This window comes from Chrysemys picta, chromosome 2 (assembly GCF_011386835.1).
Source record: "Chrysemys picta bellii isolate R12L10 chromosome 2, ASM1138683v2, whole genome shotgun sequence".
Classification (NCBI taxonomy): Eukaryota; Metazoa; Chordata; order Testudines; family Emydidae; genus Chrysemys; species Chrysemys picta.
Genome location: NC_088792.1, coordinates 161,147,474 through 161,172,226, shown reverse-complemented (window position 1 = coordinate 161,172,226; position 24,753 = coordinate 161,147,474). Strand labels below are relative to the sequence as shown.

The 24,753-nt window shown below is 39.8% G+C and overlaps 1 protein-coding gene across 13 annotated transcripts in view; it reads right to left on the bottom strand.

Moving 5' to 3' along the window:
• UNC5D (unc-5 netrin receptor D) overlaps nucleotides 1-24,753 on the bottom strand; it is a 374,043-nt gene that overhangs the window by 41,742 nt on the left and 307,548 nt on the right. For 7 of the 13 annotated variants that reach the window (XM_065584627.1, XM_042840351.2, XM_065584626.1 and 4 more), the window contains 2 exons: nucleotides 13,194-13,379; nucleotides 8,011-8,388 (listed from right to left, as the gene is read on the bottom strand). In XM_065584627.1, coding sequence (XP_065440699.1) covers nucleotides 8,011-8,388; nucleotides 13,194-13,379 — 564 coding nt within the window. Of the gene's footprint in view, nucleotides 1-8,010; nucleotides 8,389-13,193; nucleotides 13,380-21,852; nucleotides 21,886-24,753 lie in introns of all 13 variants that reach the window. The other 6 variants (XM_065584624.1, XM_042840352.2, XM_065584628.1 and 3 more) reach the window with 1 other exon arrangement.

Here is a 24,753-nt window from a genome sequence, read left to right as displayed (position 1 = left end):
TCTTATTAAAATGGTTTGTTTATTTGTCTGTACTACAGTATTTCCCAAAGGCCCCTATCAGGATTAGGTCCTCACTGGGCTAGGCTTTATACAAACAGTGGGGCAGGCATCCTGCCATTATGTGAGTTTTTGAAAGAGCAGACTTTGAGGTATTTTTGCACTAGTGAATTATGTAGGACGGAGGTTCTCAAACTGTGGTCCATGGACCACCAGTGGTGCGCAAGCTCCATTCAGGTGGTCCAGGGGTTGTTCCCTCTAAAGTGCGTGCCTGGGTGGCAGCATATGAGAGAATGAAGGGCCACCTACCTAATTAGTGGAGCTGTGCAGGCGTGGCTCCATTAATTAGGTGCCTGGACCCTGGAGAAGATGCACACATGAGGTGAGGTGAGGTGGTGCCCTTGGGGGGAATAGGGATAGGTGGGAGAGGGCAGTGGGGTAAGAAGTGTGTGTGTGGGAATTTGGGACATGCAGAGCTGCGGCGGCCAGAGGAAGAGGCTCAGGGGCTGCTGCGGCGGGGGAGAGAGGGCACATCCCTCGCATTAGAAAGGTAAGACTACAGATTTTAAAATATGAGTTGTGTGCTTTTATTTGTAGAACAAAAAATGTTGTTTATTATTAAGGTTTTTTATTAATATAGCGCTTTTATCTGATTTTATTTAATATAGCGCTTTACAATAGTTTGCTAATGGTACAAACAACATTTGGACAGATCATTAAGTGGTCTGCTGAGACCCTCAGCAATTTTCAAGTGGTCCATGAAAAAAAAAGTTTGAGAACCACTGATGTAGGATGCATAACCTTGATGACTGAACTCTTCTCTTCATCCCTAGGTATAGAAAGACTTCTCGCCCACTCTGCCATCAATGCCACCTGCACAGGAGGGACACCTTTATGGAAACGAGAGGACTTCAGTCTCATGGGCTCATTCAGTCCTTAGCCCCTTTGCTGAGACTGTCAGCAAAGGTTCTGTTTAGTTCCAGTTGTGAGGGGTTCTCAAACCCATTTCCTAGTGGGGACATAATAAAACCACTAACTTATTTAATGCAGCCATCAGATTCAAACAACTTTCAGTCACTTCTGAACTAGGTCTGAATGCAACTCCAGCCACACAAAGGTGAAAGACTCTGTATCCCATTAAAAGTTCTCAGAGCCATCTAGTCCCCTAGGGAATGTACTTCTGGCACTGACTTTATTCTTATTCTGTATGGTCAGATGATATAGCTATTTAGATTAAAAAGAAATAATCCAAATGTAAAATCCTCAGTAGCTTTTTCCTAGGTGTATACAGTCCATTGCAAAGCCAAGGACGCTCAGCCCAACCCAGCCCCAGTTCATGTGGAGTTCCTGAGCTTTCTTTTCTGTGTAGCAATTGCTTTGAAGTAAATCTTTTACATCAGCTAACAGATAAGAGCCCACAGAGCACAGTTCTTCTCTTTAATGCATCTTCTTGTTTATGATAAGAAATGAACTGGTTATGCATGACAAAAAAAATCCTTTGCAAAAATAAAACCTCAGGGTTTCTTCCTCCCCCTCAAATAATGAACCTCTCACCCTCTCTTTCATCAGAAGAACCAATGCTAGAGTAGAAAAGCATACAACTTGGTGATTATAATTTCAATGGAGAGATGGCATCCTTCTAATAACATTACCGATGCAGCGTGAGCTGCGCTCCTGTAAGCCTGAGAGCTGCTGTAATGTCATGCAGCCCAAGACTCATTATAAAATAAGTTATTTGTGCTTCCAATTTATGAACATTATTCAGTAACATGCTGGTTATCATTAGTCTCTTTCACTTGTGCTAAGAATGAGGCACATTAAAAAACCCTGCTTGGAGCCTCCTGACAATGAGATTCATTATTAACTAGGTTTTAATATCAATACTAGAGAGGCATGGCCATCATTACATTGGTTAGACACCGTATTTATGATAATCCCCTAGGTACTGCTCTCCCTGTATTGTTATAGGCACACACTTTGATAGTTAGGGCTAACTTCAGGGTAACCATTTTCCTCCATTAGAATGGGACAGAGAGAAGTTAGCTCTTTTGTGATGCTGAGAAAATCCACAAATGTTTAAGGGGGTGGATTTTCAAAGGCACAAAGTACAGTTAAGACAGCTAATTCCCAGTGAAAGTGGATAGTGGTTAGGTGCCTTCTGTGCTTCGAAATTTCCCAGTTATGAAGCATTTAAAAATGTCTGCCTCTTTGCAGGGTGAACCCCTTTGGACAACAGTGAGTTCTGGTGAAACACACACACACACACACCCTTCCTACAGGATAGGAAGAAATTGAAAGGGCGAGGACCGCATTGTTGGATGTGTACCACAGTAGTTTGACACTTGCAAACTTGAAGTCAAGCGTCACTCAGACAGAGCTGGAAATTGAGTCTTAGCTTACTCACAGAGCTCAGAGGTGGCCTGAAATTATCACAGCTTCACCTCAATCAAAGATCCGCTACCATCTTTCAACCCAGAAGAAAAAGCACAGGAATCAGAACACAGTGATTGAATGCAGCTGAATATCTGTGCCATCAAAAAGGGAGCTCCAAGTTATGAAGTAAAAAAAGATAGATTGTCTGTCTAATATCTTGACACTCTAGGGCCTAGAAAAAGTTTCTATTTTTGACATGTCACTCCAGCAATTAGCTTTGATTTGGGCAGGGGGGGCGAGGGGGAACACCTGCTACCTGACAGCCTTTTATTTGATCTGACAACAGAACAACCTGTTCTGAGTTCTCTATTTAGTATTTTTTTTGCATAACAAATGCATGCACGACTTTCTTAACCTTTAAAATGAGCTTTGCTAGATCTCAAAAAGCTGTTGGAGTAAACCAATTATTTAAAATGGCATTATCTGTGCATTCTTCTTTGTCCCCACGTTATCCACCTATATATCTATTAATATTATGAATCTTGTCATCTGTAAAGCTCCTTATAGTTTGCAAAGCTCAATTATTGTTTAAGGTTTCCTTAAGGACCTTTACTTAATGCTACATTAAACACAAATGTTTGCCAAATTGAATCTGCTGGTGCTTTTGATCAGGAGAAACTCATAATAGAGAGATCACCTACAAAAACAAACTGGATTTATAAAGATTTTCATTTCTTTTAGTTCATATGCACAACAGCCATTGCAGCTTATGGTTTGATGCTCCTCTTATAATGGTGTACATTGGAACTTTCTCCATTGTGGCCATAATGGAGCTACACTGTTGTAAAGCCAACATAAATCATAGAATCATAGAATATCAGGGTTGGAAGGGACCTCGAGAGGTCATCTAGTCCAACCCCCTGCTCAAAGCAGGACCAATTCCCAACTAAATCATCCCAGCTAGGGCTTTGTCAAGCCGGGCCTTAAAAACCTCCAAGGAAGGAGACTCCACCACCTCCCTAGGTAACGCATTCCAGTGTTTCACCACCCTCCTAGTGAAATAGTTTTTCCTAATATCCAACCTGGACCTCCCCCCACTGCAACTTGAGACCATTGCTCCTTGTTCTGTCATCTGCCACCACTGAGAACAGCCAAGCTCCATCCTCTTTGGAGCCCCGCTTCAGGTAGTTGAAGGCTGCTATCAAATACCCCCTCATTCTTCTCTTCTGGAGACTAAACAATCCCAGTTCCCTCAGCCTCTCCTCATAAGTCATGTGCTCCAGACCCCTAATCATTTTTGTTGCCCTCCATTGGACTCTTTCCAATTTTTCCACATCCTTCTTGTAGTGTGGGGACCAAAACTGGACACAGTATTCCAGATGAGGCCTCATCAAAGTCGAATAAAGGGGAACGATCACGTTCCTCGATCTGCTGGCAATGCCCCTACTTATACAGCCCAAAATGCCGTTAGCCTTCTTGGCAACAAGAGCACACTGTTGACTCATATCCAGCTTCTCGTCCACTGTGACCCCTAGGTCCTTTTCTGCAGAACTGCTACCTAGCCATTCGGTCCCTAGTCTGTAGCAGTACATGGGATTCTTCCATCCTAAGTGCAGGACTCTGCACTTGTCCTTGTTGAACCTCATCAGGTTTTTTTTGGCCCAATCCTCTAATTTGTCTAGGTCCCTCTGTATCCGATCCCTACCCTCTAGTGTATCTACCACGCCTCCTAGTTTAGTGTCATCTGCAAACTTGCTGAGAGTGCAGTCCACACTATCCTCCAGATCATTAATAAAGATACTGAACAAAACCGGCCCCAGGACCGACCCTTGGGGCACTCCGCTTGAAACCGGCTGCCAACTAGACATGGAGCCATTGATCACTACCCGTTGAGCCCGACGATCTAGCCAGCTTTCTATCCACCTTACAGTCCATTCATCCAGCCCATACTTCTTTAACTTGGCGGCAAGAATACTGTGGGAGACCGTATCAAAAGCTTTGCTAAAGTCAAGGAATAACACATCCACTGCTTTCCCCTCATCCACAGAGCCAGTTATCTCATCATAGAAGGCAATTAGGTTAGTCAGGCACGACTTCCCCTTGGTGAATCCATGCTGACTGTTCCTGATCACTTTCCTCTCCTCTAAATGTTTCATAATTGATTCCTTGAGGACCTGCTCCATGATTTTTCCAGGGACTGAGGTGAGGCTGACTGGCCTGTAGTTCCCCGGATCCTCCTCCTTCCCTTTTTTAAAGATGGGCACTACATTAGCCTTTTTCCAGTCATCTGGGACCTCCCCGATCGCCATGAGTTTTCAAAAATAATGGCTAATGGCTCTGCAATCTCACCCGCCAACTCCTTTAGCACCCTCGGATGCAGCGCATCTGGCCCCATGGACTTGTGCACGTCCAGTTTTTCTAAATAGTCCCGAACCACTTCTTTCTCCACAGAGGGCTGGTCACCTTCTCCCCATACTGTACTGCCCAGTGCAGCAATCTGGGAGCTGACCTTGTTCGTGAAGACAGAGGCAAAAAAAATCATTGAGTACATTAGCTTTTTCCACATCCTCGGTCACTAGGTTGCCTCCCTCATTCAGTAAGGGGCCCACACTTTCCTTGATTTTCTTCTTGTTGCTAACATACCTGAAGAAACCCTTCTTGTTACTCTTAACATCTCTTGCTAACTGCAACTCCAAGTGTGATTTGGCCTTCCTGATTTCACTCCTGCATGCCCGAGCAATATTTTTATACTCCTCCCTGGTCATTTGTCCAATCTTCCACTTCTTGTAAGCTTCTTTTTTGTGTTTAAGATCAGCAAGGATTTCACTGTTTAGCCAAGCTGGTCGCCTGCCATATTTACTATTCTTTCTACACATCGGGATGGTTTGTTCCTGCAACCGCAATAAGGATTCTTTAAAAAACAGCCAGCTCTCCTGGACCCCTTTGCCCTTCATGTTATTCTCCCAGGGGATCCTGCCCATCTGTTCCCTGAGGGAGTCAAAGTCTGCTTTTCTGAAGTCCAGGGTCCGTATTCGGCTGCTCTCCTTTCTTCCTTGTGTCAGGATCCTGAACTCGACCATCTCATGGTCGCTGCCTCCCAGGTTCCCATCCACTTTTGCTTCCCCTACTAATTCTTCCCTGTTTGTGAGCAGCAGGTCAAGAAAAGCTCTGCCCCAGTTGGTTCCTCCAGCACTTGCGCCAGGAAATTGTCCCCTACACTTTCCAAAAACTTCCTGGATTGTCTGTGCACCGCTGTATTGCTCTCCCAGCAGATATCAGGGTGATTAAAGTCTCCCATGAGAACCAGGGCCTGCGATCTAGCAACTTCTGCTAGTTGCCAGAAGAAAGCCTCGTCCACCTCATCCCCCTGTTCTGGTGGTCTATAGCAGACTCCAACCACGACATCACCCTTGTTGCTCACACTTCTCAACTTTATCCAGAGACTCTCAGGTTTTTCTGCAGTTTCATACCGGAGCTCTGAGCAGTCATACTCCTCTCTTACATACAACGCAACTCCCCCACCTTTTCTGCCCTGCCTGTCCTTCCTGAACAGTTTATATCCATCCATGACAGTACTCCAGTCATGAGAGTTATCCCACCAAGTCTCTGTTATTCCAATCGCATCATAGTTCCCTGACTGTGCCAGGACTTCCAGTTCTCCCTGTTTGTTTCCCAGGCTTCTTGCATTTGTGTATAGGCACTTAAGATAACTCATCAATCATCCCTCTTTCTCAGCATGAGACAGGAGTCCTCCCCTCTTGCGCTCTCCTGCTTGTGCTTCCTCCCAGGATCCCATTTCCCACTTACCTCAGGGCTTTGGTCTCCTTCCCCCGGTGAACCTAGTTTAAAGCCCTCCTCACTAGGTTAGCCAGCCTGCTAGTGAAGATGCTCTTCCCTCTCTTCGTTAGGTGGAGCCCATCTCTGCCTAACACTCCTCCTTCTTGGAACACCATCCCATGGTCGAAGAATCCAAAGCCTTCTCTCCGACACCACCTGCGTAGCCATTCATTGACTTCCACGATTCGACGGTCTCTACCCCGGCCTTTTCCTTGCACAGGGAGGATGGACGAGAACACCACTTGCGCCTCAAACTCCTTTATCCTTCTTCCCAGGGAGGGAGGAAAGAATAGATTCCAGAGTCTTTCAACATGTCACACTTGCATACCTTCAGATAAATCCTGAAACGTCAAGATGCTACTGTGATTTGCAATTGTCTGCAAGATTTTATTTCAGACTAGTAGTAGAGGGGGAAAAAGTAAATTGCATGGACCAAATACACCTGGAATTTATTTGCTTTGTGGGATGAGCATTATTTAAAGTAATTTGATGCAGAATAAGAATTCCTTTGCCCATCATTACTTTTGATAGCTACACTGTCTTGCTATCTTTGTAATGTTCATTCCTGAACATCCAAATCGTCCACGGAGAAACAACTGCCTTGAATACATCATGCATTTCTGTGTGCTAAATATTATTACTTTTAATTACATATTACTATCAATCTATTCTAAATACACACAATGTTTTTGATGCTTTTTTTTTTTAAAGTGGCAATGAAATAGGAAGAGGAAGGCTGGAAATGGCATTTCATTCAAACAAACATTAAGAGACAGGCCTGGATGCACAGAACAAAAGTTGTCAAGTGAAATCAAACTCTAGTCGAAAGTGAATCTCAACTCTAGGATCACTAGAATCCAAAAGGTGCCCAATTAGCTGGAAATAGTGGCATCAGGCCAGTTCTGACACACATTCCATTTCACAACTCCAAAAGGTGTAGTCAGCACCACATAAATGCACTGGCACAGTGTAATATGTTGCAGTGATGCAATCTTAATATCCTTTATTTTATTCTAATTTGGTTTCACACAGTGGCTGCAAGTTTAAAAAACTCCATTTCCTTTTAGCAACTAGCAAGCAGAGCTATGACGAAAATCTCACGCTAAGTTACAAAGCTCAAAAGTCACAAAGCAAACATCATCTATTAGTGATGCAAATTTAGCTCCTCCATTTCAAGCAAAGTTCTGATGCTCAACCCAGTACTGAGCTGGCAGTTACCTCGGAAGTGATGCACTCTGGAGATGTCCTTTCAGAACAGAGCTAAGTTAGAAGGGAAAAAACAACAACCCTGGAAAATCCAAAAACAACAAACTAATTAGACCAACAGGTGTAGCCACACACAGTAGTTTTCGTTCAGAACAGTGGCTCTCCTCAATGGTCTCTCATCATTATGATATCCCACAGATATTTCTGTAGCATCGTCCATTCATTGGATCAGTCATTGATATAATTAGACTGTGAGGGACAAATTGGAAAGGGGAGTGTAAGACCCTGAGAGGAGCTCTATGGTGGGATCAAGAACCCGGTAAGAGGAGTCAGGAGAAGACGTTGGATTATAACAGCTCAAACACAATGCCAATTTATCAACATGTAATAAACCCTCATCTCTGAATTTGGCCCTGGTTGTAATCTTACTAAATGATCTGATAGTAACAACTTTCTTCTGTGTGAAAAAGATTCCTGTAGTTTTCACATTTCCCAATAAGAGAGCTCCTCTCTTCTTTATATCATGAAATGCTATACAGCAAAAGTGTTTAGGTCACATCTTTCTTGTATGCTTTCAAAAGAAAATGATTCACCCACCTGTGTTTGGCATCACTAAACGGCCACCCAGGTGGCCAAAAATGCCAGTCGTTCTCAGCTCACTTCTTGTTGAAAGAGATGACAGATTCTGAATGTATGTAGTTTTGTTCCTGGCATGTATTGTCGTGAAGCCTCTGTTGTTCCCATGGGGAAACGTTCCAGAATGTGCCTTTCCATGATACTCGGCCCGCTCTGTCACCCCCAGGGAAACCATGAACGAACTCTGAACTTTGACCTTGATGTCTGACAAGGGATTAAAGAGTGAAGATTCTGTCATGAGCTCCTTATCCATGGGGTCCTGCAGGCAGATGGGTCCGCTGTACGTTCTGCTCACTGTCAAGTCAGGCTGCATGGATGAGTTCAGAAGCAGGGAGTTACCTGATGAAAGGAAATTGATTGAGTACTCAGTTACCATTTTACAAGCAAGGGAAACTGTTATGTGCATAGTGGTTCCTAGAAAAATGCCTACATACCAGGATTTAATCTGAGTAATGGAAAAACAGGGGAGGGAGGTGGAGTTCCACACCAACATGGGGAAAAGTCTGTTTACCCATCTTTCCATTTTATGTTGTATCTTACAATTTCAGAGCGTGGCCCAGTGGTTAAAGTAGAGGGCTGGGTGTTAGTTGCAAAATCAGGAATGGAACCTAGGACTCCTAATTCACTGTATGACCTTGGGCAAGTCACTTTAACTGGAATTTTCAAAAGTACCTTAGTAACTTACAGTTGGGCTTGTGCTCATAAGTCAGTGAGGTGCTTTCAAAAATCCCCCCCTTTCACCTTTCTGTGCCATGGTTTCCCTATCTATAAAAACGGATAGCATTTTCCTACACAAAGAGGAGAGTTGTGAGGCTTAATTAATGTTCATAAAGTGCTCGGAGATCCTCAGATAAATGTCGCTGTATTAGAAATGCACAATATACTTTTTGCAAAGGTTGTTGTACTAATTCTTTTGTTATTCACTTTAGCCCAAATTATAGGTTCCTTTAGGGTACTAATTCACAGGCCAGTCTGGAAAACAATGGTGTCAGCTCTATATTAACTACAAAATTTTGGGCACCTGACTCTTATGTGGTGTAACTCCTTTGGCTTTAACGGAGCAAAGCTGACTCACATCAGCTGAGGATCTGGCCCTTGATATCCATGGGCATCTAATGATCATTTGTTGCAACATATCCACCTCATATATTGGCAATAAAAAAAACTGCACTTAGAAGATAATGTGTCTCCCTCTTCTGTTTGCAGTTAAACTTTTAAAAGCAATCCAGGCAATATAACAAAGAATAAAATCAGAACAGATGCTGGAAAATTATTCTGTTGGGCTTCAGAAATGTTAAAGCAGAATATTTTCTGATCTGGTTCCTTATCTTGCAATGAGCTCCATATAGGTAGATATGGGTAAAAAAATCCCAAGCCCACATGGAACCTCAGTCAAGCGGATATATGCAGGTGCCTAGGATCTGCTGTTACAAAGTCCATTGAAGGATTTGTGCTTCTTGCCAGATCAAGTTAAAACTTTAAAACAAGCCAGGCTCAGAGGGTAAGAGATGTCTATAAAACATACCGTTCTCAGAACACTTAGACTCTGAGATGCAAGGTTTTATCCTTGTTTTGATAATTCCTAGAGAAACGTGCATGAATTCATCACACTGGTATCCTCCTTCTGACCTCTTCACTACCACCCATCCAGCTTTCCTCTTGTTTTCCAGTGCTCTCAGAAATCAGAATCACATGTGGCAATGTCCCAAAGGAGATGAAACAATGAAATAGATCTAAAGGATACCTGAACTCTATGTTTTCTAGGCTCCAGGCCGTGTCAAGGCACATGTAACCAAGGAGTCAAGTGTAAACCAAATGAAAATGTGTCAGAACACCAACTCTTTTAGTGAGCCTATAGGAAGGTATGGATTCAGGCTTGAAGGAAACGAGGTTGACTAGAAATGTGGGACCACAATTATGCAGAAAAGGTTGGCTCCAAATCTAATTCTGGGTGCAGACTGACTCAGAGAACACCAGGTGAAAGGGGAGGAGAATCGATAAATTTAAGGCCTCAATTTTCAAAAAGGACTTGTGATTTTTAGGTTCCCAACTTGAGACATTTAAAAAGCATCTGATTTTTCAAAAAGTGCTGAGCCTACCCACCCTTTGAAAATTAGGCCTTTTAATATGTTTCAAGTTGGACTGTACCATCACTAATCATTCTCAAAAAGTGTAGTATCTGGATCCCTCAAAAGCTCCATTCTCACATACTTGCAGATCCTTTCATTTCAGTTTGGGTCAACAGATCCATGTCTAATCTGCTACAAAAACTTGAATTGCAGACAAATATCCTCTGCAGTTCTAGCATCCACTGAATATTTTCCTCAGCGCCACTGATAAATAAGGCAATAGACACTTTAGCTGCTCACTCATTGTGGGTAATGACTGCTCTAATGCATATTTCTAACCAGATGCTGCTGCCTTTGGTATGATTTCTCTTTAGATGAAAATAAGCATAATTTTTAAGCCTTTCTTTGCGGCTCTCGGCATCTTAAAAAAAGGGGGGGTGTCATTCCCAAGACCTGGCTTTTTGGTTTTTCTTTTTTAAATGATGTTGCTGTCAATATAACACCGCAGCAGATATTCTTACTATATTTTCTCCAGCTCAGATGGTATTAAAGAAACTGAGTGTATTGGATGTTTGCGTACAGCTGATTAGCTTCGAATGTAAAAAGCATTCCCAGCTACACCAACTCTTTCCTATCCAGAAGAAGGCAATTAAGCAAGTTGCACCATTCCTCAATTAAACATGATAGATAGATTAGATAAAAACTTCTAGGCTTCTCTAAGCATAATGTACTTAAAACCCTCCTACTGCTAACCTCCAGCATGCTAATGTCAGAAGAACTAGTCTCTTCCTCTAAATAGATTAAGGATTACTAAAAAGAGATAATTCTTAACTAGAAAGGTTAAGGTTTAGGGATATCACATGAAGCTGTCAACTGAAGAAATCAAATCATGAATAATATGGGATGGATTCTCCCTGCCATATTTGGGTCAAAATGATTCTCTAGGTCAATCTGCAACTACCTCAACATAAAACAGAGTTGCCCAAGGGCTGCTCTAGTTTACGCCATATGGCCATTGCTCCCAAAGACCGTTCAACAGCTAAAAATTGCAGATTAGAGCTGCTCTTTCCCTTCACCTCACATACCTCTGACATGTCCCTTACATCTTGGTATGGGAGCTGAGTACATTGGCTTTACTCCAGTTAAAGGTAACCTTTCCATACAAACTGATGCTAGGTTATGGCTTCTTTGAGCTACCTGTATCATTCCACAGAGCCAGTCTGGGGAGACAGAATCTGGCTCTATATATGTAGGGTTTCCAGTTTTAAAATTTATGCCAATAAAATCCCACCAAAACAATTTGCAAGAGATACACTGAGGAGGGGGGAAAAACAACAAGCCAGATGTTTTCTGTTTTTTTCCAGTGTTTGAGAGAGGATTCTATAGTCCCTAGAGGTCTCTGTCTAGATTTTTATATCATGCTCATCACCATGTTATAAATATAAATAAATAAATTAATGGAGATATCCCATCTCCTAGAACTGGAAGGGACCTTGAAAGGTCATCGAGTCCAGCCCCCTGCCTTCACTAGCAGGACCAAGTACTGATTTTTGCCCCAGATCCCTAAGTGGCCCCCTCAAGGATTGAACTCACAACCCTGGGTTTAGCAGGCCAATGCTCAAACCACTGAGCTATTTATCTGAGTATCTGAACCATATTCCTATCTGTGTGGCATTCTGAAGAAACTAAAGCTGTTTACAAAGTTAATGCAAAGATTCCCACTGAAATCAATGGAGTTTGGATCCAAGTCTTAAAACCTGGATCCACCAAAGCATTTAAGCTTGTGGCTAAAATATTTTAAATAGTGATTTATAGGTATGGCTGAGGGGTGGGGGTTAGAATACATGTGATATCTCAGACTGTTTGGGGGCTTTTTGTTTGTTTGCAAGTATTCATTTTAAAAACTCCAACAACATCCAAAGTAGCTGCAACTGAACTAATGCATCCTCAAATATAAGAAACTGTCTGTGTGGGCATGTTTATGGTGCCTCTGACTGAGGTGTCTGTGCAATATTAAAACCAAATCAAAATCTCCCACACAAAACCCAAAACAAGATTTTTATAACAAATTAGCTTCTTATTTCATTTGAAAACTCAATCTCAGATAATGTGGAAAAGATATTACAAATTATATACTACTTTTCACAGGCAACTTGAACTTCCAAATAAATGAATAAAATTCCTCTGCATCCCAAAGTTGTTTTTATTTATGCTCTGTGGAGCGTGTCTCTCTTGGAAAGTAGAATATGTGTGTGTGTGCGCGCGTGCTCACGCACATACATACACCAATTGCAACATTTCACTTTCCTAAAGAGAAAAAAAAAATGGGCCACTTTTACACCCACCCACCCACAATAAGGCCAGCATCTAGTTTAGAATACTGGTACCGAATCAAGAAATACAAGTTTTTATAATGATCACCGCTTTAGTTCAAAATCTCATTTTTTTTGTCCAAGGAAATATTCCAGGAAACTGACTGCTTTTTAGCATGGGGTTTTATTTATGTCTTGTAAAATCTACCAGTGACTTTCCAAAGTCCTTTATCAAAAAAAAAAACCCAAATAAATATATTTTCACAACTGTGCATCTTCGGCTATTCTATATATCTTAGGATATAGAAATTTACATGCAAACAATATAACATAAAATGCTTGAAAATGAGTTGTTTAAATTAGGAATATAACAAATGAAAATTTAACCACTTTCAGTTGGGAACCAAAACCAGAAGAAATAGGAACTGAGTAGGAATTTACTGAATGCTAATGATTTCTGCGTTTATTAGTTGTCAATGCAGTAGGAGAAGCTAATAATATACTCAACTTCTAACACACATACAGAGGGATAAATTGAGGCAAGCAGAGATTAGTCACTTATCTGAGTTCACACAGAAATTGGTGGCAGAGACAGGAAAAGACCCTAGAATTCCAACCACCAGGCCCAACCCTTGCCACTAGACCACTTGCTTTCTCTGCACAGGCCAGTTCCACTCTCCTGTGGAGGTCTCATGCTTCCAGAGGCTGCATGCTCTTTCTCAACAGAAGCTGCGAGGGAAGATGATGAAATCACAACACTAACCTTGCCGGACTGTTTTAAAATTAAATGTCTGGAAGCCTCCTGTCAGCGCGGATGAATCAATCACATCCACCCCGTACTCGCTTTGGCTCCGTCTATAGAGTGTAATGCCGACTACCAGCACAGCTACAGCAATGACTGCAGCACCCAGGCCTGAGTACAAGGCAATGTCACTGGCATTCTCGATATCTGAAAGGAGAAAATGTAGGCACCAGATTAGTGACACACTCATATTGCCTCCCCTCCACAAACTGCCCACATGAGGATTGATTGGTGCATTTGGGAAGGTAAAAATTAAGCTGGGTTCAGACTACATCTCAAGACTAATGTTTCTCAGGCCTGGTCTACACTAACCCCCCAATTCGAACTAAGGTATGCAACTTCAGCTACGTGAATAACGTAGCTGAAGTCGACGTACCTTAGTTCGAACTTACCGCAGTCCAGACGCGGCAGGCAGGCTCCGCGCCGAGCAGGATTACCGGAGTCGACGGGGAGCACTTCTGGGTTCGATTGCCAGCCGCCGAACCAGCGCGTAAGTATAGACAAGCCCTCAGTGAGGAATATGCTGAGATTTTTGGATGGTGTGTAGTGAGGGCTTGGGGTGTCCTCCTGCCCAGCAATTGCCATGCATGGGCGTTTGTTTAATTTCTCTTCCTCTCTTTCACTCTCATAAACCTTCACGATTATTTAACACACAGGGAAGGTGTTAAAAAAAAACACAACAGGAGACAACTGGAACATCAGGTGTTTCCAGGAAATGGCTGGCACGTCATCTGATGTTTCCTGTGACTGGAGGGTTCAGCATTCGCAGGTCCAGGAATGAAGAGAACTGAGCGCAAATCTCATCCTAGCTTTGTCCCCACCACAGCAGTGTATTCCACAGGTCTGGGGAGCGGGGTGGGTACAGTGGGGGTGACAAGCATCGTTCCCCATTCCAGCCTAGTGGAGATTAAGGGCTGAGTTACATTGTCTTAGTAAAGAGGAGACTCCAGCACAACTATAGCAAGGAGAGGTGCTGTTAGGGAACAAAATGCCTCTTATAGAACCATAGAATATTAGGGTTGGAAGAGACCTCAGGAGATCATCTAGTCCAACCCCCTGCTCAAAGCCAACACCAACTCTTGTCTCTCACTGGTCTCCAGGGACATAAAGGGTTTGGGGTTGAGCCCTGCTGCTTATCCAGGAGAGAGCAAACTTGATGGAATGATTGGTGAAGTAAAGATTTCATATTTCACCCTCTCCTGTGGGTTTTACTTTACTTTACCACCTCTCAAACACACAAGAAAGCTAAGGAGTCAGCCTACAGAGTTTGTCCTACTGAGCTGATGGAATCTGAGCCATCATCGGGAATTCCTGCAAGTGCTCTTTGCCATTAAAAACAGATATGAAACCAAACAGTGCTTATGTATTGGGCAGCTTATGACCAAGTTTTTTATGTTTTAAAACTTTGGTAGCAGGTGAGGGTAGCCCAGATGAGACCTGCAATAACAGAGCTGTCTAGGTCCAACTATGCATGATGGGGTGGGAGTTGAGACCAAGAACCATGAAATTAAATTACTTGGCAAGACACTTTGTGGGCCCTTAGATAATTCCCCTTATGCTGAATTTTGCTTTAGAGAAAGAAATGGTCATGTATTTACTCTGTAAAGCTTTTGTCGTCTCACAAATATGGTAGTTGCATTATCAAATGCATATTGGAAGAAAGTGTATTATTTTAAACAAACAAATCATAGTGAAAATAAGTAGGAATCGGAAATTCAGACCGAACTTTTCAATAACTGAGCAGTAAATGGCGAATACATTGTGAAGCATTGTAATAGCATAGAGGAAGAATGCAGTATTGTATAGAAGGCCAGTATATGGCCTTCCACCACTTAATTCTTAGTCTAAGGGTTTATGTAGTGCATTATCTTGTGCCAAGCTCTACACAGGTAGGAATTTCACCCTCAAACCCTATACTGTATCTAAGAACCAGATGGTCAGACAATTTTAAGAGAAATAGGACAGAAGGATGCTGATGACATGTGTTGAGAAATTGTGAGCAGGGACCTAATTTGTAAAAGTTGCTTTTTCTGCTTTACCACTTAGTTACGTAAATTAAATGTTGGACACTTAACTTGCCAGGAACGCACACCAGCTATTCTGCCAAATGCTCCAGTGGAATACTGACAGCCCCCTAATTTCAAGGGAGCTGTACAATAGGAGCAACCAGCAGCAAAAAAAATTGAAATTAAGATACATGCTGCTTTAAGTAGGCTGAAGCAATGGGCTATTGGTTATCAAGCCGTCCTCTACAGAATCCAAGCCAAGTACTCAGAGATATAAAGCAAACTCTGCTCACAGAATCTCCATTTACCTTAAACCGGTTCTCCTTGGATTGCATTACTTAGTAAAGAGACAGAGACTCTCAGGGCAAATCAGAGTGGCTGTCAGGCTCTTCCCTGGAAAAAAGCCTTATATTTACAGTGGCCACTCCAGAAACAGTGGCAGAAAATCTCCAACACGTACAGACTCGTGTACCTGAGTTTAACTGGGATATGCCCCTAAAGATTTCTAGCTTGTGGTCCAGGAACATCTGTGAAGAGTTCAGATCAGTTGTATGAAGGGATTTCCCCTACACTGGGTGGCTAATAGTTTCTGGGACTTTCAACATCCAGCTCCACAAGGGATATTGTAGACGCAAAGTGATGTATTGAGGAAACTTAAACACTATAACACAATTTTTTTAAAAAATCAGGGTCTTTGTAGAGTTTAATGTCCTGACATGATCATTCATTTATTGTATTTCTATCAGATGCCACCTTTGTTTGACTTTCATAATTGCACAAAACATAATTTACTTTTCGGTCAGAGTGTCCATATGCAAAAGAAGGCAGATTGTGGTGGCAGGGGAGACATAGGCTAGGACATAACGTTGAAGATATATGAAGTACACTCAGTCATTCATGAAGATAACCATCAATAATCTTACTTGTAGATGATCATTTCTAGCTAATTAAATTGCCTCTGCAGCACAAGTTTGTGGAGGGTGTGTTTTTTCGGTACCTAGTTTCTGTTGGGATAAGGCTTGGAGCAGTATCTTCTTGACTGAGGCTCTTCTGTTGTGGAGGGAGTTCTGCCAGGAAGGGAGTTGCTCCAAAGCCCATTGCTAGTTGCCGTGAGGGGAACAGAGTGTCTCTTCTGAGTTGAATTTAGAATTCTAGCTCCTGGAGAGGGCCAGGACACACTGAAGGAACTTAAAGTGAGCGACTTCTGGGTAGGGTTCATTCTCTAGTTCTTTGCCAAAGCCCTTGGAGTTTAGTGTCTCTCTGATTGGACTGATCTTTGATGCAGGTCATGCCTCTCTCATTAAGCAGTAGATTGAATTTTTCAGTGCTGTTTCAAAATTGGCTATATGGTGATGGTGTAAGAATCTGAACTGCCAATCAGAGCAGCCTATGGGTACAATATGACCATGTTTAGCCTATGCTGTCAATGGTTTGACAATGTGCCACAAATGGGACTTTTAAAAAAGAACATTAGAAACAAGAGATGGTCAAATTATTCTTTTCTACACTTTTCTTTATTTTGTGTGTGTGTGTGTGGGGGGGGAGTGTTAAAATCAAGAACTAGATTTTTTTTTTGCAAAAATTTCTGTTTAGTTTATAATTTGTATTTTTACAAATCAAAATGGCTTTTCTTTATTTTTAAAATTTGAATATTTTGAAGGGAAAAATACTCCTTTTCCAAGTAGCTCTATTAGAAATAAAGCTCATGTATACTGTATAAGTCATTAGCACTGGTTGAAGTTTTTAGAATTTCACAATTTTGGTAAGTGTGTATTGGGGATTTCAAGTTTCAGTGAAATAATGGCCAGAAAAAGAGAGATGTCTATCAACCTTTTTTTTTTTTATCATTTTTTAGCCAGATACAGCTACTGAACATTTTTCAAGTTTCAAAGTTTTGCGATACAAATTTTCATCCCTTTCAAAATTTGCCACCAGAACAGCAAAAACATTTTTGTGAAATGTGTATGATCCCCACCAATTTGTATTTATTTTTTTGACCAGCAGTAGAAAGGGAAAGAGACAGAGCATGTATGTTTTCATATTTAGCTGGTGGCAAAGGGGAAAAAGGGATATTCCAAGAGGTCCTGGGTTCTTAAAAAAAAAAGAAAGAAGAAAAATATTTCTGGAACTACAGCTCCAGATTGTTAGCAATCTTTGGTCGGCTTCTTCCCTGAGTAATATTTTATTGATGCAGATGGAGAAGAATATCTCTATGACTAAGAACAGATCAGCTATAGAGATGCTTAAGAACACATGTGGAAAGGAATATGAAATGATGCAAAATAAGGATGACTTTAGTCATCCTTAAGGTCATGATGTTTAAAAAAAATAAAGTTTCAAGAAAAAAAAGAGAGTCGGGTATCAATTTGGTGATTTGTTTTATTTTTAATTTTGGGTGAAATCAAACCCAAGCCCACATAAGGTTTAAAAATATCTGGAAATAATTTTATAATGAGCATATGGTATCTTTATGACATTTGATTCTTTTATTTCTACTACATTTTTCCTTCCACACAAACAGAAATTGTTGCTCTCTCTCATTATGTTAGGAAATGGATTGGCTTTCTTTCCTAGCATGACTGGAGAAGTTAGCATTTATTGGCAGCTGTCAGACAGAACAGGAAATGGAGGGAAGGTTTAACCTGCTATTCAATAGTCAATATTTGCAAACCACCACTGTAATTATGGCATATTTTCTTAGGTAAGTACCCAGTTTTGACCCACAATGTGCCCAAACTTTTGCTATAAGTACAATGAAAATGTTTCAAAGTCTGCTCACACCAGACTTTGGAAACTTTTTGGAAAGTTTGTCATGCTAGAAAATTTACAGTGGAGTTTTGAGCCCATTTTATTATGAATTATGTTAGTGCCAAAAGACTCTCCCCCTCCCCAGTATGGTAGGTGACACACATAAACAGTGTAAAAGACATTTCCTGCCCCAAAAATCTGACAATCCAAATAGACAAGACCAACAAAGGAGGTATCATTTTCCCATTTTTACAGATGGGGAACCGGGGCACAAAGAAATCACGAGACTTGCCCAATATCACACAGTGGTAGAACCTGGAATGTACCCAGATCTCCTGAGTCCCTGCCATTAACCACAAAAGTAACCTTCTTTCCTCAGTTTCAATCTCTAATACCAGGGTATAAGAAAGGAAGTCTACAAATCAACTACATTTCAATTTCTTCTCACTTATCTGTTCCCAAGCAATCTTTGTTGTTAGATAATTAACTCTGATACTCTATTCCTGAATTAACTTTTGTGAATAATTGGTATGTTGGGTAAGCCAGGAGATGTGTTGTTTATTATGAAACATCCTGGAGTGGTATATATCCCAGGGGGTAGAAGTAATCAGTTAACAAGTGTATGAGCTCCCCACCTCTACATTCCCATCCTTTTGAGAGCTACATTGACCTATCCAGTAGTTGTCTTAAACATATAACCTTTAAAAAGTATCCCTTTTCTACAGAAAAAAGTGGAAAATCTTAATTTGTTCCCTCCTCCTTTAAAATAGGTTAAATTCTGATCTAAAGCATGCATACCGCTGCTAATAATAAAAATCCGCTGCTGCCAGAGGTGTAGAGCACAGGTGGCTATAGATGTATAGAACAGGAGTTCAGAAGTTATTCTTCACTGTCAAAACAGGATATGTAAAACTGAGAATATTTTAAAGAGCTGTCATATTTTAAACACCATTGGGGTAAAAATCATTAAGAAAATCCCTCAGCTATGTTACTAATAGTAATTTATAATTCTTAATTCTTACATTATTCAAACATATTTACTTAGATAATTTACATTCTCATTTTCACTCATCTTAGACAATAAAATAGATCAGTCAGTTTCATTTTTGGTTTCAGCACAAGATTGCCATGTTTGGATTACAAGTGCTGAGGAGAATATTCAAATACTAATAAAAAAGATTTGGAAAAAAATACTAACAGCATTAGAACAACAACAACAATTTACTTTAATGAAAAATATATATTTTTAAAAACACAACTGGGACCTAAATTTGATGGTTCTCTTCTTGGTATAAGTTTTTTGTTTTCTAGGATTCCTTATCTTTAACAAGATGTTCAGTGGTGGGGGGTTTTTTGGTATTAGATGTGACCTGAAAGTGATACTCAGGTATTCACACAATTACTTCTTAGTCAGGGATGAAAAGACAACAGCAAAACTACAAAGAGTTAAGAATCAGAAGGGGAAAAAAAGAATTCACTAAGTATGACAATTTTAAAAAGCAAAATGGTATTAATTTTGTTTCAAGGGACAATGCTGCTTATAAAAAAGTTTTTATTCTTTCATTTCTATTCAGAGCACTATTATTTGTTTCCAAACAACAAATGAAAATGAAAAAAACCCAACACTTTAATCTCTTTTTCCATTCTCGCCTTTTATGCAGAATTTCTTTCCCTTGGGAAAACAGAGATTCAAGAAAAAGGAACTGTGGAATTTTTTTTTACTTTGGTACTTTGTGTTTTTTTCCAGATGGGATTCAACTGAAAATAACACTTGAAGTCAACCAATTATTATTTAATGAACCGCATCTTCCTGACCCAGAGGAGGCAGTGACTTTCTTAAAGCAATAAGTTTCTATGATTTTGTTACAGGGTATGTGTTTGTGGTAATCATAACCAATATTTCACTCCATCTCCTGACACTGTTACACAACACTTATTGAAAGCATATTTGATGGTAATGAAGTTTCTATTAACTATGATTAAGTTTCATAAAGCACCTGAAGATAATTTAAGATGTGCAGGAGCAGAAAATGAAACATTTGGTTTAGTACATTAGGAAATGTAATTGATTAAATTATCTCATTTACAATAAGTGCTTTCCATGAGCCATGGAGGGCACACATTTCCTCCAGTTTGCCATTACAGTTTGTTAGGAGATATCAAAGATTTCTCTAGCTTTCATTCTCCCTCTCCCTTCATTTTACTTTCTTTTTGTCCCCTCCAGCCTCTGGAAACCTATCTCTCCATATAATCATTCTTTGCGCATGTGAAAGACTTAACAGATATGAAACAAGTCAAAGCCAGAGAACCATGTATAAGGCTATTTAGCAGAACAGGTTGTTTCTTAATTATCTTCATAATTGATTGATTTTGCATCAATGATGATTCATGTAGTCTTAAACTAAGCCCCTGTTTTCACTGAACAGCAACAAGCTGTATTTATATAATGTACTTCTAGCCTCACAGCTTAAAGAAACACCATTTAATTCCCCCTAGGAGCCTCATGCACTAAAATTGACCCCCATTAAGGTTTTATTTTTAATAAATCAGAAATTAAAGCAATTTGATGGATTCTCTTTTAGGATCCAATAATTAAGAAGGAGGTGCATAGATAAAAATGCAACAATTGCTCAAGATAAGTTACAAAATAGATCAACAGTACGGGGCAGAACGGGGATGGTCCCATTAAGACAAATTTAGAAGGGCATGAAAATGCAAGTCAACCATGGAATGTTTTACAGTTTGCTTTTGATTTTGAATCTCCATAGAAATATTTCATAATTGGAAAAAGCACAGGGGAAATGCTCTTATTCAAGGACTCTGTGCAATCCAAGCAATAAAGCGTAATAAGGATGGTTATGTAGGATACCCACAGAACTCCAATGTGTTACAAGATGAGAAACTGAAGGCCAAGTTCCTTCAGCCTGCCAAGAGGTGCAGCTATCTAGGAGGATAATTATTCTTCTTTATTATTACTTTTATTGCATCACATTTTTGCAACTAAGTTATATATCCTCAATATGTGTGGATATAATGACTATCAGTGGATGAGATGCATTACGAAAGAATCATTTTGGTTAGAAATCCCTGTTTTTTAACATAGCAAAATACTCTGAACTGTGTTTACTGAACTTCCCTTTATGAAGCCCCATGAAAATTAACCGTCAATTTGACATCTAAAGGCTACTTTATGTATTCCTAAGATATATACCTTGGGCTGGGATTTCCAAAGGATTGCCAAATAGTTAGATGACCAAACCTCAGTAAATTTTAAATGGGATTTAAGTGCCTAATTCACTTAGGCTCATTATAAAATGTGGCCTTTATATCTGGGAGTTTCAAATAAATAATATGCACATATAGGGAATCTTTCACTGGAAGAATTAAAAGAAATTTTCACATATTCAGACTCAGAACTAGTGCTTCTCAGAAAACAGATTTCCCCCCACAACATAATTAGGTCAAAAATATAATCAAAATATCTTCACTGTAATTCTGGACATTTGGGGGTGTTTTTGTAAAAAGGGAAACCTGAAAACTCAAAAATTTTAGCTGGTTGGGCAAAACCTTTGTTTATATAGACATTTTTCATTTGGTCCAGTTTTAACCATAAAACCACAACAGACCTCAAGAGAGCAATTCTAAGATAAGCATTACTGCAAAAAGGGCCCATGATTTGATTCATAACTACTGAAGAATAGTCACTTTTTTATATTTAATCTAAAATCTATGATTACTAAGAAGAGGCTTTTGTTAATCCATTTGTCTTTCATACAACTTTGTTTTATTTAGCTCCTAAACAAATAAAGCAGAATGAAAGAGAAAATGAAAAAATATATATATTTACAAGACAAAAAACAACTTACTTTGGGGTTTTATTTCATGAAGAGGTTTTTTATCTAAAAGAGAGAGAGAGAAAGAGAAAGAGAGAGAAAGTTGCACTTAATAAATTTACATGGAGTGTATCTATTTCCCATATCACTTTCTGTCTCGCTCTATAAATGAAATGTTTTCTCCTTGTTTGCTGACAATATGAATTTTTTATGTTGTCCATATATTTTCCTTCATCATTTAAAAAAAATCTCTTCCAAGGTATTTCTTTCCAGGCATTTCAGTTCGTTGTGTTAGTTTCTTTGTTACCTCTCTTCGTTATTTTACACACACACACACACACACACACACACACACACACACACACACACACACACACACACACACACACTTCACTACTCTTAACTAACTCCTGGCGAGCTCAGATGAAGTTAGTCAAGAATCATCTATATTTCTCAATGTAAAGATGATGTAATGAAATAAAAATTAAAAGGAAAACTGATTAGTTATTAAATATTTGTTTAGCTATCAAAAGTACATACATGGTTAATATTCATTCTTATGTGCCTATATATGTAGCACACAAAAATACAAGCCTGTGTGTGTGTATAAGTATATATTATACTAATCATTCACACAATACATTAATTATTAATTTCCTTACAGATTTTAGAAATTACTGTGCTTATTGTCTTGTTATATTAGGAATGGTGCTGGTCTCGGTCTGTCTGTCTCTCTCTCTCACACACACACACACACACACCAAGCACTGCATTTAAGTGCCCACTCCTACTGCCCATATCTCACAGAATTCAGAGAGACTATCTGCGTGAGTAACTTTCATTAAAGTAAAAAGAACAGGAGTACTTGTGGCACCTTAGAGACTAACAAATTTATTAGAGCATAAGCTTTCGTGGACTACAGCCCACTTCTTCGGATGCATCCGAAATTTGCTAGTCTCTAAGGTGCCACAAGTACTCCTGTTCTTTTTGCGGATACAGACTAACACGGCTGCTACTCTGAAACCTTTCATTAAAGTATTTTTTATAATCAGTACATAACTAAATTGTGCAATTCATGGCTGGAAGATATAATTGAGGCCAAGGGCTTAGTACGATAAAAAGACACATATGACTAGGATGAAATAATAGAGGTATGGGTATAAATCTATCTCTAGCTTCCTGGCATTGGGAAAACTTTCTCAATAAGAAGTGAGCTACTCCATAATTTTCCATTATAGGGTTTCTTCCTCTGAAGCAACTGGTATTAGCCATTGTCAGGGTCAGGTTAACAGTCTAGATCAGTGGTTCTTAACCGGGGGTGTGAGATGCCCTTTCTGGGGGTGCGAGACATGCCAGATTTTTTTAGAAGGTAAATCATTGAAAACACAAATTAAGCACAGGCACATAAGTACAACTACTTTGTTTCATCAAACCTATGTATTTATTAACATTAAACTTTTTTAACGATTACTGTAATATACAAACAAAAATATATCTAGGTTTAAGGGGTGCGAGAACATATGTTTTAGGTTTAAGGAGTGCGAGAAAAATATTTTGATTTTTGATAAGGGGTGTGAGAACATATTTTGAGAACCAAAGGGGTGCAGGCTGCAGTAAAGGTTAAGAACCACTGGTCTAGAAATTACCATTTGAATGCATGACAAAGACAGGAAATTGGTTGTGAGGTAGTTTCTGTTATTTTTATTGACAATAAAAAGGGTCAGTGCTACAGTGGTTAAACAAAACTAGTAAGGGAAGTCCACCATTATTCATTTTGAAAGTCTCATTTTTAAGCCAGGTAATTAAATGCTGTCCCCTATGGTACAATTTTCCTTTAAAAAGCTCTATGATGGGAAATTGGGTGCACAGATGGTGAATGAACCACAAATCATTGAATTTGAGAGGGCAACAAACATTCCCGTCCTGCAAACACAGATTACAATCTACAGTAGATCCTAATAGGAATGAAAGGAGTTTGGTGTTCTAAATGGCAGAACCAGAAGCCATTTGGCCAAATTTAACATGGCTAGCTGGCTGGCTGAGGTATGGAAAAGCAGAATGTTTTGGTGTTTATGATGCACTGGCAAAGGATGCTTGTAGTGCATCTGTTTGTAACCTGGCAAACTTTTGTGGGCATTGGGAAAAAATTCAATTTTTTTTTTCCAAGATAAAACATGTAACTTTAAAGCAAATAGATAAAAATAAAACACACACACACACACACACACACAATCCTTCTTGATGGATTATATATATAAACCCACCAAGGAAACTATACAACAGAGAATAATAGTATGGAATGACCACTGGAATAAGTAACATATGCACAAGAAACTGACAAAAACTTAGGACTGGCTCTAACCAAAGTGATCTGTCATTTTTGCTTTCACAAGTCAATCTCTGCTTTTCGCAAGCTTGGTGATGCCATGGAAACCTTTTCTATGTGTGTGTGTGCGGGGGGGGGGGGGAGGGGTAAGTAAAAAAAACCACAAAACTCCACCCTCATTCTGTTCATGAGGGGAAGACAATCTGCTATCTAATTTTTAGAGACTGAGAGAAAATGGATTAGTGCATAACTTCTGCACTTGTAATGCCAACCAGGCATTCCCCATCATGTTGTATCTTTACTTTACCAAAAAACTGGTGTCCTTTTAGGCAAGAAGACTAGGCACAAATGGAGAAATGAACCTTCATTTAGTTGGCACATATTTCATTGATTTCCTGCTCTTGGTCTGAAAGCTTGTTTTAGAGTCACATCCTTATTGCTGGACCTCACAGGACATTTTTGTATCTCTGACAATTAACAATTTTTGAACTACAGCTGTTTTGGTCTCTCCTAATTACTCTACGAAGTTCTTCACCATAAACTTCTTCTCCTGACCTATCATGTATGAATTTGACATTAATATATGTCTTCATGTCATGTTCCATGAC